This window comes from Ruditapes philippinarum, unplaced genomic scaffold (genome assembly GCF_026571515.1).
Source record: "Ruditapes philippinarum isolate M1 unplaced genomic scaffold, ASM2657151v2 ctg2749_1_1_1_1, whole genome shotgun sequence".
Lineage (NCBI taxonomy): Eukaryota > Metazoa > Mollusca > Bivalvia > Venerida > Veneridae > Ruditapes > Ruditapes philippinarum.
Genome location: NW_026861915.1, coordinates 6,902 through 21,629, shown reverse-complemented (window position 1 = coordinate 21,629; position 14,728 = coordinate 6,902). Strand labels below are relative to the sequence as shown.

General features: G+C 34.6%; 1 protein-coding gene across 2 annotated transcripts in view; it reads left to right on the top strand.

Annotated features, from left to right (window-relative positions):
* Positions 1-14,466, top strand: part of LOC132717360 (transcription elongation factor SPT4-like) — a 117,731-nt gene extending 103,265 nt beyond the window's left edge. For both annotated transcript variants that reach the window (XM_060700810.1, XM_060700809.1), the window contains one exon: positions 14,058-14,466. In XM_060700810.1, the coding sequence (XP_060556793.1) occupies positions 14,058-14,182 (125 nt within the window). In that variant the 3' untranslated portion in view covers positions 14,183-14,466. The remainder of the gene's footprint in view (positions 1-14,057) is intronic.
* The last annotated feature ends 262 nt before the right edge of the window (positions 14,467-14,728 follow it).

Sequence of the window (14,728 nt, the reverse complement as noted above, 5' to 3'; positions counted from 1 at the left end):
CGCCCCAGGGGGTCATAGATTTTTCCTTATATGTATATTGTTAAACCTAAAAAAATCAACTTCTCTGAATTTTTTTTAAATATATGTGTAAAGAAAAAACTTAAAAAATCTTCTTTTAAAAACCCCAGTGAGCTAGAGCTTAGATGTTTAGCATGAAACATCTTCTAATGAGTGTCTACCAAGTTTGTTCAAATAAAAGCCCTGGAGTTGAAACTAAGGCCCCCACGATTACACGTTTAAACGGATTCGTTTCGATTTTCATTCATAAACGTTTACGATATTGTTTACCGTTTAATCGAAATGACCATATTGTCTTACAAAATTTCTTAATCATTGCCTGTAATCATGGATTTTATCAATTCTAGTGGTTTATTCCAAAGTAAACAAACGGAAAATGGGTGTTTACAACCCTCCACACAGCATTACCGTGCAAAATTGCTCGTGACATAATACATCTTTGGTAAAAAATGGGGATACAATGCAAAAAATGTGTGCTGACTCAATCGTGATGAGCCCTGCACATTCTTTATTTGTACATGTATTAAAAATAGAAAGAAAGACATCATTTGGCGAGTCAAATACATGGTGTGTATAGTACATAGAGGTACCACCGTTTAAACGGTATCGTTTCGGTTCTTAGCAGTCGTGTAAACGTTTACAAAAAATTGTAAACGTGGGAGCCTTAGTTAAAACTGGCCCCGCTCCGGGGGGGGGGGGGGAGCCTATATACAGGTGAGCGACTTCAGGGCCATCATGGCCCTCTTGTTATAAATATATATGCATTTATGTATATACGCATTTGTATATATATATTTTTATGCCCCCCAAAGAGAGGCATAATATAATCGCACCATCTGTCTGTCCCACTTCATTCTTGTCTGGACTGTAACATTGTCATTCATTGAGAGATTATAATATAACTTGGCACAAATGTCTACCACATAAAGACAACATGTCGCGACAAAGACACATGTCCCTACCTCAAGGTCAAGGTCACACTTATAGTTTGAAGGTACTCATTCTCTCGAGAAGAGTTTGAAGATACACATGTTCGGAGTCTGTAACTTTGTTATGCATGAAAGGATTTTAAAATTTCACAAATGTCTACCACATCAAGACAATGTGTTTAAGGCTCATGTCCATCTGTCCGTGTGTCCTCACTTACATAACAATCATGTCCAGACTGTAACTTTGTCATGCATTGAGGGATTTTGAAATAATTTGGCACAAATGTCTATCTCATAACAACATTTTGTCATGTCCTGGAACCATGTCCCTTCTTCAAAGGTCAAGGTCACACTTATATTTTGAAGGTTCATGCTATCACAATTAGAGATTACAGGTACAATAATACAAGGAACAATATTCAGCAATAAGTTACTTTCATTCTCTTTTCTTTTCATAATACCTGCATGCTTAAGAAACCTTTTCGAGGGCATTCGTCACTTGGGTGACAGCTCTTGTTTTCTTCTGTAATACACATGCGGATATATATGGAAAGGATTCATACTTTGACAAAACTATTGTGAAGAGACATTATTAAAATTATAAAAAGGACATGTTAAGATTTGTTCAAACGTTTCTTTGTTTGCTTTTAGAAAAAGTAAAAAGTCCAGCGTTGCCTCGGGCGTCCGGCGGTGGCTCTTGTTATTTTAAAGTTTGTCCGGACAACTCCTCTTAAAGCATTGAAGCAATTTCAATGAAACTTCACAGGATTGATCTGTAGTTCAAGTACTTGCACATGTTGAACAGGTTTTATGATTGAATGATTTTTGATCGAGTTATGGCCCTTGAATAAAAAAAGTGTTTTTTGTGTGCTGCATGCTACACAAAAACTTGTACGGAATACTTCTCAGAAACTGCTTTTGCAGTTTCATCCAAACTTTACAGGAATGGTCAGTACCAAGTTTAATTGTGCATATCATCAGCTTTTTATGGTTCAATATTTAATGTCGGATATATGGCTCTTTAATTATTTTTATGCCCCCCTTTAAAGAAGAAGGGGTATATTGTTTTGCTAATGTTGGTAGGTCAGTCGGTAGGTCTGTCCGTTGGTAGACCACATGGTTCCTGCTGATTATCTTAAAAAAATTAATCACAAAGTCTTCATATTTCACATACTGAATAGCTATATGTAGAAGATGACCCCTTGATTTTGGGATCACTGGCTCAAAGGTCAAGGTCTAAGGGGCCTTAAATGAAAAAATGGTTTCTGCTTATGACCTTGAAAACTTTTTATGACAAAGTCTTAATATTTCACATATTTATTAGACATAATGGGGTCACAAGTTCAAAGGTCAAGGTCTTTATATTTCACATATTGATTGGTTATAACTAGTAGATCATTATTTTTCTTTTTGTCCATAAGTGAACATTTCCATGGCAAGTTTCTATAACAAAATTACAAATAATGTGAGTCAAGGGCTAGAAAGGGGGGCATATTATGTGTCCTTGACATTTCTTGTTATTTTTAAAGTTTGTCCGGACTACTCCTCTAATACCACTTATTGAATTTCAAAGGAACTTTACAGAATTGATTGGTCAAGTACTTATGCATATTACTTGGGTTTTCTGGTTGAATGATTTTTGGCCAAGTTATGGCGCTGAATTAAAAAGTGTTGCCAGCTACACAGAAGTTTGTCAGAAATTACTAGTGCAATTTCATCAAAACTTTGAAGGAATGATCAATGCCATGTCTAGTTGTGTATCATCAACATTTTTCGGTTCATTGATTTTTAGCTCACCTGAGGACATTGGCTTTTGTGATGGTCCGTGCATCCGTCCGTCCGTGCGTCAACAATTTCTTTAAACAACTTCTCCTCCTTAACTACTCGGCCAAATTTGTTGAATGTTTGCAGGGATGTTCCTTGCATGAAGCTCTACCAAAGTTGTTCAAAAAATTAACTTCCATAAAGAACTTTGATCTTGTAAAAACCTGTTAGAGCTAGAGCTTAGGTATTTGGCATGAAACATTTTCTAGTGGATGTTTACCAAGTTTAGGGTCAAAATTGGGCCTGCCCCAGGAGTCATTGATCAGTAACATCCTTTGCTGCACAAAATGTCCACTCTATAACATTCATGTGTTGTGTTTTGTCCACCCTGTAAAATTTTGAGGTGTGGGGTTTTGACGTGTGGGGTTTTGTCCTACATTCTCTATTAACCTGCAAGTTTTGTTTTTTATCAAATAATACTTCGCAATTTCGTAATTTTCACACTTTAATCAAGTGTTTGACAGGTTGTAATTCTTATAGGTGTGAAGATAAATAGTTTCTGCTAATTGGAAGATACTGACATTTTAATGGTTTTACAATGTCATTTTTAATATTCCTCCACTATGACCTTGTTCAATTTCTGGATTTTTTAAGTAAATTTGAATAGATATAACCCAAGTTTTTACCAGAAAATCATTCAGAATTTACTAGTTCCGTAATTCAGAGGTATTTATTACAAAGAAAACAGACAGAGAGATTTTGGGACCCAGAAAAATGTCCGGATTTCAGAAGTTTATACAGATTTTAGAAGTTCAGGAATTCGGAAGTTACACTGTATAGATCATCTTTGGCCAAAAACTAGGTTACATAGCCCAAATATTGAAGAACTTTGCTAACACTGTAGATGATACTGTTTAGGTCCAAATATCCTGGAAACAGGGAAATTAGTCAGGTTGTTTATAGTCAGAAAAGTTGTTTAGATGGTTTCTTGGTCATTTTTGAATGAGTTATCTGGGGTCAAAAACTAGGTCAAACAAACCAAATTATGGAATAATATTGTTTACATTCTAGAGGTAATATATTTTCATCCCAAATATACTGAAAATTTGTCAGAAAGTTTGTTTTGATGATTTTGAACATCATGGTCATCATTGGTACAGACCAAAAATGGAAAAACTTAGTTATCACTCTAGAGGTTACATATTTAGCCCAGCTATCCTGGACATTGGTCAGAAAGTTTGTTTGAATGATTTCCAGTTCAGGTTTGAATATGAGTCATCTGAGGTAAAAAAAAAAGGTCACAGCACATATATATGGAAAAAACTTATTAACATTTGCACTATTTTAAGTGCAGATATGAATGTTATGATACCAATTTAAGTTAATGGCATCATTCATTGCTAACAATATTAATTCAGAGCCTCAGTAATTATTAACCAGGTTTTCAACGAAAACCAGGTTATTGTAAAGCCAAAGTCGGCGGGCGGGCGTCAACTTTTGGTTTCCGCTCAATAACTTAAGTTTGCTTTGGCCTATTGACACCAAACTTGGTGTGTAGGTAGCTTATATCAAGAGGCAGCTTGGGATTGCTACCCAGGTGTCTGTGATCAATGTCAAGGTCACTGTTACTAAAAATAGAAATTCAGTTTCTGCTCAATAACTTGATTTTGCTTTGGCCTATTGACACCAAACTTGGTGTATGGATAGCTTATATCAAGAGGCAGCTTGGGATTGCTACCCAGGTGTCTGTGACCAAGGTCAAGGTCACTGTTACTAAAAATAGCAATTCAGTTTCCGCTCAATAACTTGATTTTGCTTTGGCCTATTGACACCAAACTTGGTATATGGATAGCTTTTATTAAGAGGCAGCTTGGGATTGCTATCCAGGTGTCTGTGATCAATGTCAAAGTCACTGTTACTAAAAATAGCAATTCAGTTTCTGCTCAATAACTTGAGTTTGCTTTGGCCTATTGACACCAAACTTGATGAATGGGTAGCTTATATCAAGAGGCAGCTTGGGATTGCTACCCAGGTGTCTGTGATCAAGGTTAATGTATTTAGTTTTCATGTTATAACTTGAGTTTGCTTTGACCTTTTGACACCAAACTTGCTGAGTGGCAGCTTTGGATTGCCACTTAGATATCTGGGAGCAAGTTTAAGGTCATTTGCTTACAATAGAATTTTCAGCTTCTACTCAATAACTTCAGTGCACATTGACCTATTGATTGCTTTCACATCAAAATTTGGTCGTTGAAAACCTGGTTTTCGTCGCATTGCGGCGCTTCTTGTTTCCCTTGACTTAGTAAAAGATTTTTAGTTTTCAAAAACTATTTGACCTAGAGTCATAAGATTGACAGAACAGTGGCAGTGGGGGCACCCGTGTCCTATGGACACATTTCTAGTTCATATTAAATTTTATGATAAATATGATTATTAACAGTAAAGAAAAATATTTTATCAACTGACAATTATTGTCTGCTTTAAATCCTCTGAACACCTCCTAGTTTTTATTATCAAACAAATCAGGGAAAATACAGTTAATACAAATTGTAACTACATTTCTTTATTGTAAATACACATATATCCTGATGAATAAAATAAGATATTGTTTAAGTCAAAATTGAATGTGTAGGTTGTCTTTATGAATAAAGTAAAAAATGAAAGCAAAAGTCAACATAATTTTTTGAACACACCTCGTATATTGCCCTGCCTTTGTGCTCTTGTGAAAACTGTGGTCAAAAAGTAATTGGTTCATTCGATTCAGATCCTCCTGATATATTTCAACATCCTAAGCTAGATTCTGGGGGTACTTTTTGGACAACAGCTTTTACCGTAGAAGGGAGATATTGCCCATACATATATAAGTAACGTACATCATCTTGTAGTTGTTGGTCTAATCCTACTGACAGCCCTGCATTACTCTTTGTAATCACAACCAAGTAATTATTCTGTCATTAAAACATCAGTAAACAGGCACTGCTAACATTTTTTTTCATGAATACAAATATTCGGGGGAAAAAATTGCAAGTAAAAAGCAGATTTACATTGGCTGTACGTTGGCCGACACAGCATGCTCATGGTGAGCTATTTTGATTCCCCACCTTCATTCGTCGTCAACAATTTCTTTAAACAACATCTCCTCTGAAACCAATGACTGCACAGTAACCAAACTTTACAGGAATGATCCTCGGGTGGTCCCTTGCCAAATTTGTTCAAATCGTTACGGTCTGTTGCATAAGTAGGTCATGGGGCCAGAAAAGGAGTTTTAAAAATGCAAACTTAAAAAATCTCTTGTCTGAAAGTACAAGGCCCAGCCCTTTGATATTTGGTATATGATATCATCTTTAGGTCCTCTACCAAAGGTGTTCAAATTTTGTCCCTAGTGTCAAAATTGGCCCCACCCCGGGGGTCATAGGTTTTCCTGTATATATAAAACTTAAAAATTTTCTTGTCTGTAGGTACAAGACTTACAGCTTAGAATCCCCTTATTAACCCATTACTTCATATACACGCCTTTTAACGCCTTTTTCACCCCCCCCCCCTTTTTGTTGTCTCAAATGATGAAAAAATGCCTTAATTAGGCCCCAAACACTTGTTTTTGTTTGAGAAATGTTGTTAAAAATTGACCTCTTTTTCGGCGTGGCCGCCATCCAAAAGATACATCAGGGGGTTGCCAGAAGGGGGACGTGCCCCCTTCTGCTTGGGGGGTTTGAAGGGGGGATACCCCCTCATTGCCAAGAAAATTTTGGACTTGTGAGAGGCTGTAAATGACCCCAGATTGATCATAAGGTAACTTGTAACCAACGCTGAAAAGCATTTGACTCTATCTCAATCCATTGAGAAGTTGCAGCACTTTGAAATCAATTTTGATGGAAAAAACCAACGCAAAATAGTGAATTTTTGCAATTTTGAGATGTCCCCTCGTTGCCATGGTAACAGAAAATTTAAGCCTGAGCATGTTGTTGCAAGGGCAATGGTCCAGTCAACATTTGTGCCAAGTTTGATTAGTGTTGAAGCAGTTTTTATAGTATTATAGCAATTTGAACTTGTAACGGGAGACTTTTCAATGAAAACAGCCATTTTTCACAAAATGCTCATGAAGCAATGGGTTAAGAATCTGAGCCGGGGGAATTTGTGTTTAACAAACAGTCGTTCTTGTTTAAATGTCACTTTTCAATGAAAAACATTTGTTTTTGAATACTTAATAATGACACTTTATGGAATAATTTATTAATTTAAATAGCTTATTATATTAATCACGGGGGAGGAAGTGTTACACGAAGGATGGAGTTCTTATGATAACTTGTTCAGAGTTCTTGTGATAAACTGTCACGGAGTTTCGTCGGAAAACATCTGTATATACTACAAAAACACTCGTCAAAAATGGTTATTTTCATCTTTCCAAAATGAGTTTTTAGGTGCTAAATTAAACTTTAATGATTAAGCTTGTCTTACATCTTTTGTATTTGTGTCAAAAACTAATTCACAGGCTAATTTTCATCGCCTCTTGCTTCAAATCTGGTAGTTTTGAGTAAAAATTTCCAAATTATTTGCCATTCACGAACCCTTGCAGAAATTACTGGTAATTTACCAGGATTTTACTGGGAAATCCCAAGGAATATTTACAGGGATAATTCCTAGGAAATGCAAGGAAATCTGAGGAATTTCCAGTTACTGGCTGGCGGTAATTGGAACGACCGAAAACTAACTGGTAATAACTAGAAAAAAAATGTGAATCCAGGAATGCTTAGATTGACTTGTACTGGATATCCTAATTACTGAGAATGACCTGCCACGGTATTTGGGGGGAACATTTTTCTAGTCCATCCCAGGCAATTTCAAGGCATTTCAAAGACCTATGATAAATACCAGTAACTCCTGGTATTTTTTATAATCTTAGGAATGACTGAGAATGACCTGCCCACGGTATTTGGAACATTTTTTCTAGTAATTCCTTTGGCATTTCAAAGAACTTTGGATATTCCCAGACGTTCCTGGTATTTTCCGATGATCTAAGGAATGGCTGGAATAGCCTAGGATTGCATTGTACTGGAAAATTCCAGAAACTGGGTATGACTGGACCACAGCTGAATTACTGTTACTAGGGCCACCAAAGGATCATTACGATTAAAATCAAATAATCAGTTTTGTAGAAGATATCATTACAAGAAATTGCTGACAATACAAGATGCCATTGGACACACAGGGCAATCACATTACTTCACATAAGCCATTGTACTGATGTGAACTAAATGTGCACTTTTAAATCCAGTTAAATGACAAGCAGTTCAACATCAGTCATAAGCAAAACTATGAAAATTTAATAAAAAGCATGATTGCATATGAAACAAAGTATTTTCCTTACAGTTTAATTGTTTTGTATTGTTTTAGACACACTTCTTTAGATATATCATTGTAGTTACTGGGAATGCAATGAGCTTTGGCAATAACACTTGACTTAAGATTCCTTTTTTAAAATAGTGTAACATGTGACACCTCTTTGAATTTAGCACTAAAAGTTAAAACATTATAATACTTGACTAGGTCACTCCTAGATTTTAATTTGCTTTCATCATTTTCTTAACTGATTGAATGAGGGACATCACTTAAACAGTCTAAGAAATGTCACTGAAACAGTACAAAACATGACGCAAGAAACCTCCAGTATTACATGCAACTCCTACATTTTCTATTGCTGTCTTCTGAATGAGTAAATCCTTGCTGTAAGATCCAATTTTTGCCGGTTTATATTTTTCTTGTCATCAAATCTTTCATACGGAGAATCTCAGTAATCAACTGAATTTGATGATCTCTGGTAATCAAATGAAATGTTGATCTTTTGGTAATCCAACGACTTCTTTGCATTTTCACAGATATATATATATATATATACACACAACAGATAGGAAGCTCTAAAAATAGATAATAGTCAGATTCAGACCCACAATCCTTTGCAGGCTTCGGTGATAATTGGGTTTTCGTCTCGATAGTCTCCAATTTTCGCACTCTCGTTTAAAACTTGGACGATATCCATGAATTATTGTTTACATACCCCGACATAGATTTTCATCAGTTAGAAATATTTGTATAGAAAAGTGTGTATAGTACCTTTTACAATAAATAACTATTGCTTCTTATTTAAGCAAAAAAATGTTTCATCTTCCTCCGGGAATTCAATATGACGGTGTTTTGGCTATTTTTACCCAGGATGCCAGACTTCCCGAAAGTTGAAAAAAACTGTCAGACATTCGGTCTGACAAACCATGAAAATCTGTCGGACCGAAACAAAATCTGTCAGACCAAATAAAATTGATCAAAATCAAAGAAAAACTTGTGTTTGTATTTCTAAGACACTTTTTGTTTTTTATTTTTTCGCCTAAACCGGCCATTCCCTACAGCGCTTTTTATTCCTCCCCGTCATAAAACCAAAGAAACTGGTTTGCTTTAAATTTTTCATTTAAATTTGGGCTCTGGGCTTAAATTTTTTTCATCTTTTATTGCCCGTTCTGCGCACTCTTTGAAGGGTTTTCGGGTTTTTCCCAAAGGGTTTGGGGACCTTTTTGCACAACCCTTTTGTATACATCCCGGGTTTTGGAAAAAGCCGGGGTCGGACCATCCGGGAAAAAAAAATTTTTCAGACCTGTCAAAATTTATCGGACATGTCCGTCGGACCGACGTAATTTCGGGAAGTCTGGGATGCTCAAATCTCTGAAATTCCGCAACATATAATAACTTATAAGACACAATTCTGCCACAATTCTGAACACATACTGAATTTAACTGTGTGACATCACAGTTTCTTCTCCATGTATATTTAGCTCCATGGCATTTTGTACCCAACTTGCCCCCTCTTTCAATTACTGAAGAATTTATGACAGTTCTTATATCAAAAGTTTTTGACCCGTTTTATAGATTTAAGCTCTCACTCTTCTCAGCTTTGAACCATCATTCCCAAGTTAGTTGAACTCCCCCCTTTGTGGCCTTGTGTACCCAATTTTTATCTGAATCAAACAAATACATTTCTCTACATATTTGGAAATATACCAAGATATTTGAATACGAAATAAATACAAATCACTTGCAGGACGTTTGAAGTGGATGCACACTTGGTTCAAGCGGAGTAAAATCATTTGCAAACTTGACAAAATGGTTTCCTGTGTCTTAAATATTTACAAAATCTCACATATTTTTTCAGTAAGTGGGTTTGTATGTTATTGATTTTTTTTTTTTAATGGCCTTCATTGAAGGAAGTGTTATGACACAGTCTGTTCTGGGCCCTCAGATTTGTAGCTTTTTGGTTATATACAAAGTTATTGAAGTTTATAAACTGGTCATGTACATATTTTTGAAATTTGATAAGTGAAAATCCAGGGCGGTTTTTATGCTCATTTATTTCACATATGTAATTTTTGAAGTTCACCAAAAAAGGTCAACTTATGAAAATTATACTGTGTATTTTTTTTATTATTATTTATTATCATTGTTATTCCTGTAATTTAGTGATGTTGATCATTATTTCTGTAAGTTGGTTGATTCTCACTCAACAACTCAAAAGGAACAAATAACACAAACATAAATGAAACCGGTTTTTACAAAGTTCAAGGGAAATAACTCTACAAATACGGATAAATCCACAAGCCGGAACCCAGGTGCACAACTACATAATGCTGACCGACCTTTTCCTGTAAGGCTTAATTGAACTTAGGTTCAAATCCTTTTTTTGATTTACATGCGACAATTAAAAATTGCAAAAATTTTCTAAGTCAAGGTTAATAACTCTAAAAATAATAAATCCACACGAAATATCCAGTGCACAACTTCACATGCCTGATCAACATTCCTGCAAAGTTTCATGACTCTAATGTCAAACCCATTTTGAGTTACCATGCGGACACAAGTTTGAAAATTGCAAAATTTTACTAAGGTCAAGGGCAATAACTCCTAAAAATACTTATATAAATTCAGACAAAAATACCAGGTGGCAACTAACTACAACAGCTGATCAACATTCCTGTTAAAGTTTTCCATGCTCTAAAGGTCAAAACTTTTTTGGTTACAATCCGACCAAAAGAGAACAGACGGACAAGTAATCTAAAATGCCCGCCACTAAAGTGGAGGCCACCAAAAGTATCTTGTTCAAACCCACTACCGTCCTGCCCCCTAATACAATAACAGTTTACAAAGTGCATGAATTTAGCACTTTGGCCCCCGGTGGGCCCAATGACCGTGTAAAATTTTTAACGAGAAATTAAGTTAAATCATATGTAGAATAAAATTAAAAACCTGGAAATTCGGACAAGTATTTCAAAAATCTTAAATTTCAATGCCGAGATTAAGGCAATTGTATTTCAGGTTAGTGCTTTAAAAGTATGACGGTCATTTTTGTGCTATTTTTGTTCTTTGCAAATCATATGTGGGATTTATTTTAAATGGACCAGTATTCAGATTCTCTAGTATAGGCTTAGGGCAGTGTCAAAAGACAAAAACCATTTTAGCTAGGCTGTCACCTGGGGCTGGACCACTGACCGATATCAATTTTGGTGGCCTTGACAACTTTTTAGTGGTCCAATAATTCCCTATACATGCCACAAATCTAGAGATTAAATCACAACACCACATACAAATCAAAACAAACAGAAAACATGGATTTCTGTTTCAAATAAATTTTTGGAGGTATCTTATTGTGATTTAAAAATACAGGTCAGTAATGTGTTATTTTAAAATACAGACATGATGTAGGCTTATTGACATCATCTTTTCTTGTTGATCTTGTTTATTGCATATTCTAATATATAACTAGATCTACATAAATTAATGGTGGATATAAAAATATTGTTTCTTTATGAAAAACTTTTTTTTATTCTAATACAACTGGTCTGGGGGGTAAAAAAAACTTGCGCTAACAATGCATTTTTTTCAAAACAATTTTTTAAACTTTTGGAGGGCATAAGCAAATAAATTTTCCTGCAGGGAAGCACAACCATCTTCAACGATGCCTTGTTTTTTATTTTTATTATATTTTTCCTGTTTCAAAAAGAAATAAATAAAAACAGGTCGCGAAAATATGTGAAAGAATGTCCGTTTACGCATTTTTTTTCCTTAAGGTTTAGTATCTTAACTTTAATAGGAATAAGCTGGAAAACAATTATTTTTTCTATTGTTACAGTCGGCAAATTGTTACAAAATAATGCTTTAGAAGTGAAAAATGGGTAAATTAAAATAATCTCTCGCTTTTCTTTTTTCTAGGGGTTCCCATAAACACGCCGGCTCTGTTTGGGGGAAAAAATCAGTGCTTTTAATGATAATACTCACAGTGAAATTTCACCGATTGCAGTTTTGAAGGTCTTCCCTTTTGAAATTTGCTTTGAGGAATTTACACCTTCTCGGTAAGGTTTTTTTGGGGAGACGAATATCAGTTCACTTTTCTTTGATATGAGCGAAGTGTCTGCCGTCTTTGAATATTGCCAGCCCACAATAAAACCCTGTGTTCACGTAATAAACATGTGTACTAACGTCTAACTGTGCTTGATTCGCGCAAAATTTTCGTGAGTTCTGTTTTTTTTTTGCCGCCTACAATGACTTGTAATTTTTCAATTAATCGTTGAATTTTATTTCAAAAAAATTTTTTCTTTTAAGGCCAACAGGCGCTTGGAATTTCATACAAAGCTACGTATGTTTCCAAACAATTGTGTGTTTGCTACATATCAGTATACAGTCAGTACACGTATCCAATAGTCATGAAATTATGCTCGGCTTTTGGTTAGCGTAAAATACGGATATTTTTATCGAGTATAATCTTTAAGGTTTTCGCTTGGTTAAGTAGACTAAGTTATCATCGGTTAATATCTGTCAGCCTACTTAAATTCAGGACTCTCGATTGACGCGGGGATTCGGGGTTTGACTAGGTGAAAAATTTGGAAATGCACAAATATGACACGTGAAAAAATTCTGCACAAAAGTCCATTTTGCCACTTTGGATTTTCAACTATGCAATAAATCACTTAATCACCCTAATTGATCTACATTATGTTCAATCACACTCCATATAAAATGTCCCAGGCAAGTATAATGTTATAAAAATTGTTTTTATACACACAGTCTGTGCACTGAAGCATGACATCAGTGGATGCAATTTTGACAGCGCTAAAAACTAGCTCTACACAACTGATAAAAATTACCTACTTCGAATGTCAATATTGATTTTTTTAAGGTTATAATAATACGTCTTTGATTTACTTGGAAGTGCCTGTTTACATTTTTGTTTTTCTTTTTGGATTATATATTCCTATTATGAATATCTATTAATTAAATGGCCAATGATAAAAATTGTCATAATGCAGGTTGACCATTTAAGGTCAATGATTTTAAAATTTCATTAGAATCTAAATAATAATAGTAATCCTAGAAAAATATTATTAAATAGATCTAGATCAGTAGGCCCTATGTTTGTTTTATTTAAAAAAAAAGAAAGAAACATTTTTATTTTCCTTTTTAATTGTCTTCCTTCTTATCTACTTGTTTACTTTCACAAGAGAATTCCTAGTCTTTAGGAATTTATGTAAGATTCAAAGGAATTTTAGCACAGATGTTAAGGATTTTTTTCTACAGGATAAATTCTAAGTATCTCCTAAGACTAGGAATTTTGGCAAAATTTTAAGTCTTGAGAAAAATCCTCAGAAAAAAAATTACAAAGTTCCTAGTAAAAAACTTAGAAAAAAATGATGAGTATAAATATGTTTAAAAAAAAAAAAATTATCAGAAAAAATAGCCTAGTTTCAGTAACTGGTATTTTCCTAGGCCATACTAGAAATAGCCAAGACTGGTTTTAACATTCGTGGAATTTTCTAGATCATAACGGGAAATACTGGGACTTTTTTAAATACCATATATATTTTCTGCAAGGGAAGTATTGACCTGTTTATTTCTGGTCTTCATCCTTTCCATACATAATTACCTAATTATAATGCAAAATTGCAAACATAAAGCACCGGCTAACAGATTTATAGCCGATTTTTCAAATGTCCCGGAGTTCTTGTGATAACTCTGAAATGTCACAGAGTTCTTATAATAACTTCTGTTATTGCAAGTGTGTTCCTTGGGCTAAATCACGGCACGTACAAGATGTAAGACAAGCTTAATCATTAAAGTTTAATTTAGCACCTAAAACTCATTTTGGTAAGATGAAAATAACCATTTTTGACGAGTGTTTTTGTAGTATAACAGATGTTTTCCTACAAACTCCGTGAACAGTTATCACAAGAACTCTGAACCAAGTCTATCATAAAGAACTCCATCCTTCGTGTAAAGTTCCTCCCCGTGTTAATGCTTTATTATAATTTATTTCAGAGCGATTTGTGAAAGGATGCTATGCACTGTCTGTGACAGGCCGGTTACCACCAGGAATCATCAGAAGTTTGAAAAATAAAAACATTCCATATAGACCCAGAGATGTTTCATACAAAAACACTTAATGAATTATGAACAGGTGCTTATAAGACTCATGAAGTTTATTAATTCCATCTGGAAGATGCTTTTGTGACAGGATTTTGTTATGCTGACTGACATTTTAAATGTGTCCTTTGGTTATGTTGATATGTTTGTAAAAAAACAATTCAAACAATATTGATTTAGCTTTGTCCTCATACAATATTCAATCTGGTGTTTAATTTACAAAAAAGTAAAATAATTTGTTCACCTATATTATATACCTGATATTTAGAACTTTTAAAGAGAACTTAAGCTGCCTGCAAACATACTGAACTTTTATTGCTCATTACAAGCTTGACTTTTTCAAAGATGAAAAAGAAGTCATGTTGATTTTGCTGTCTGAAACTTTACGATTGGTCATAAATTTTTAGCTCACCTGAGCTAGCATACTTAATAATACTCAATAATTAATAGCAACTTGTCCCTTTTACCATGCCCTTGACTTAGTAAAATTTTGCAATTTTCAACTTGTGTCGCATGTAACTCAAAAAGTATTTGACCTAGTCATGAAACCTTACAGAAATGTTGAT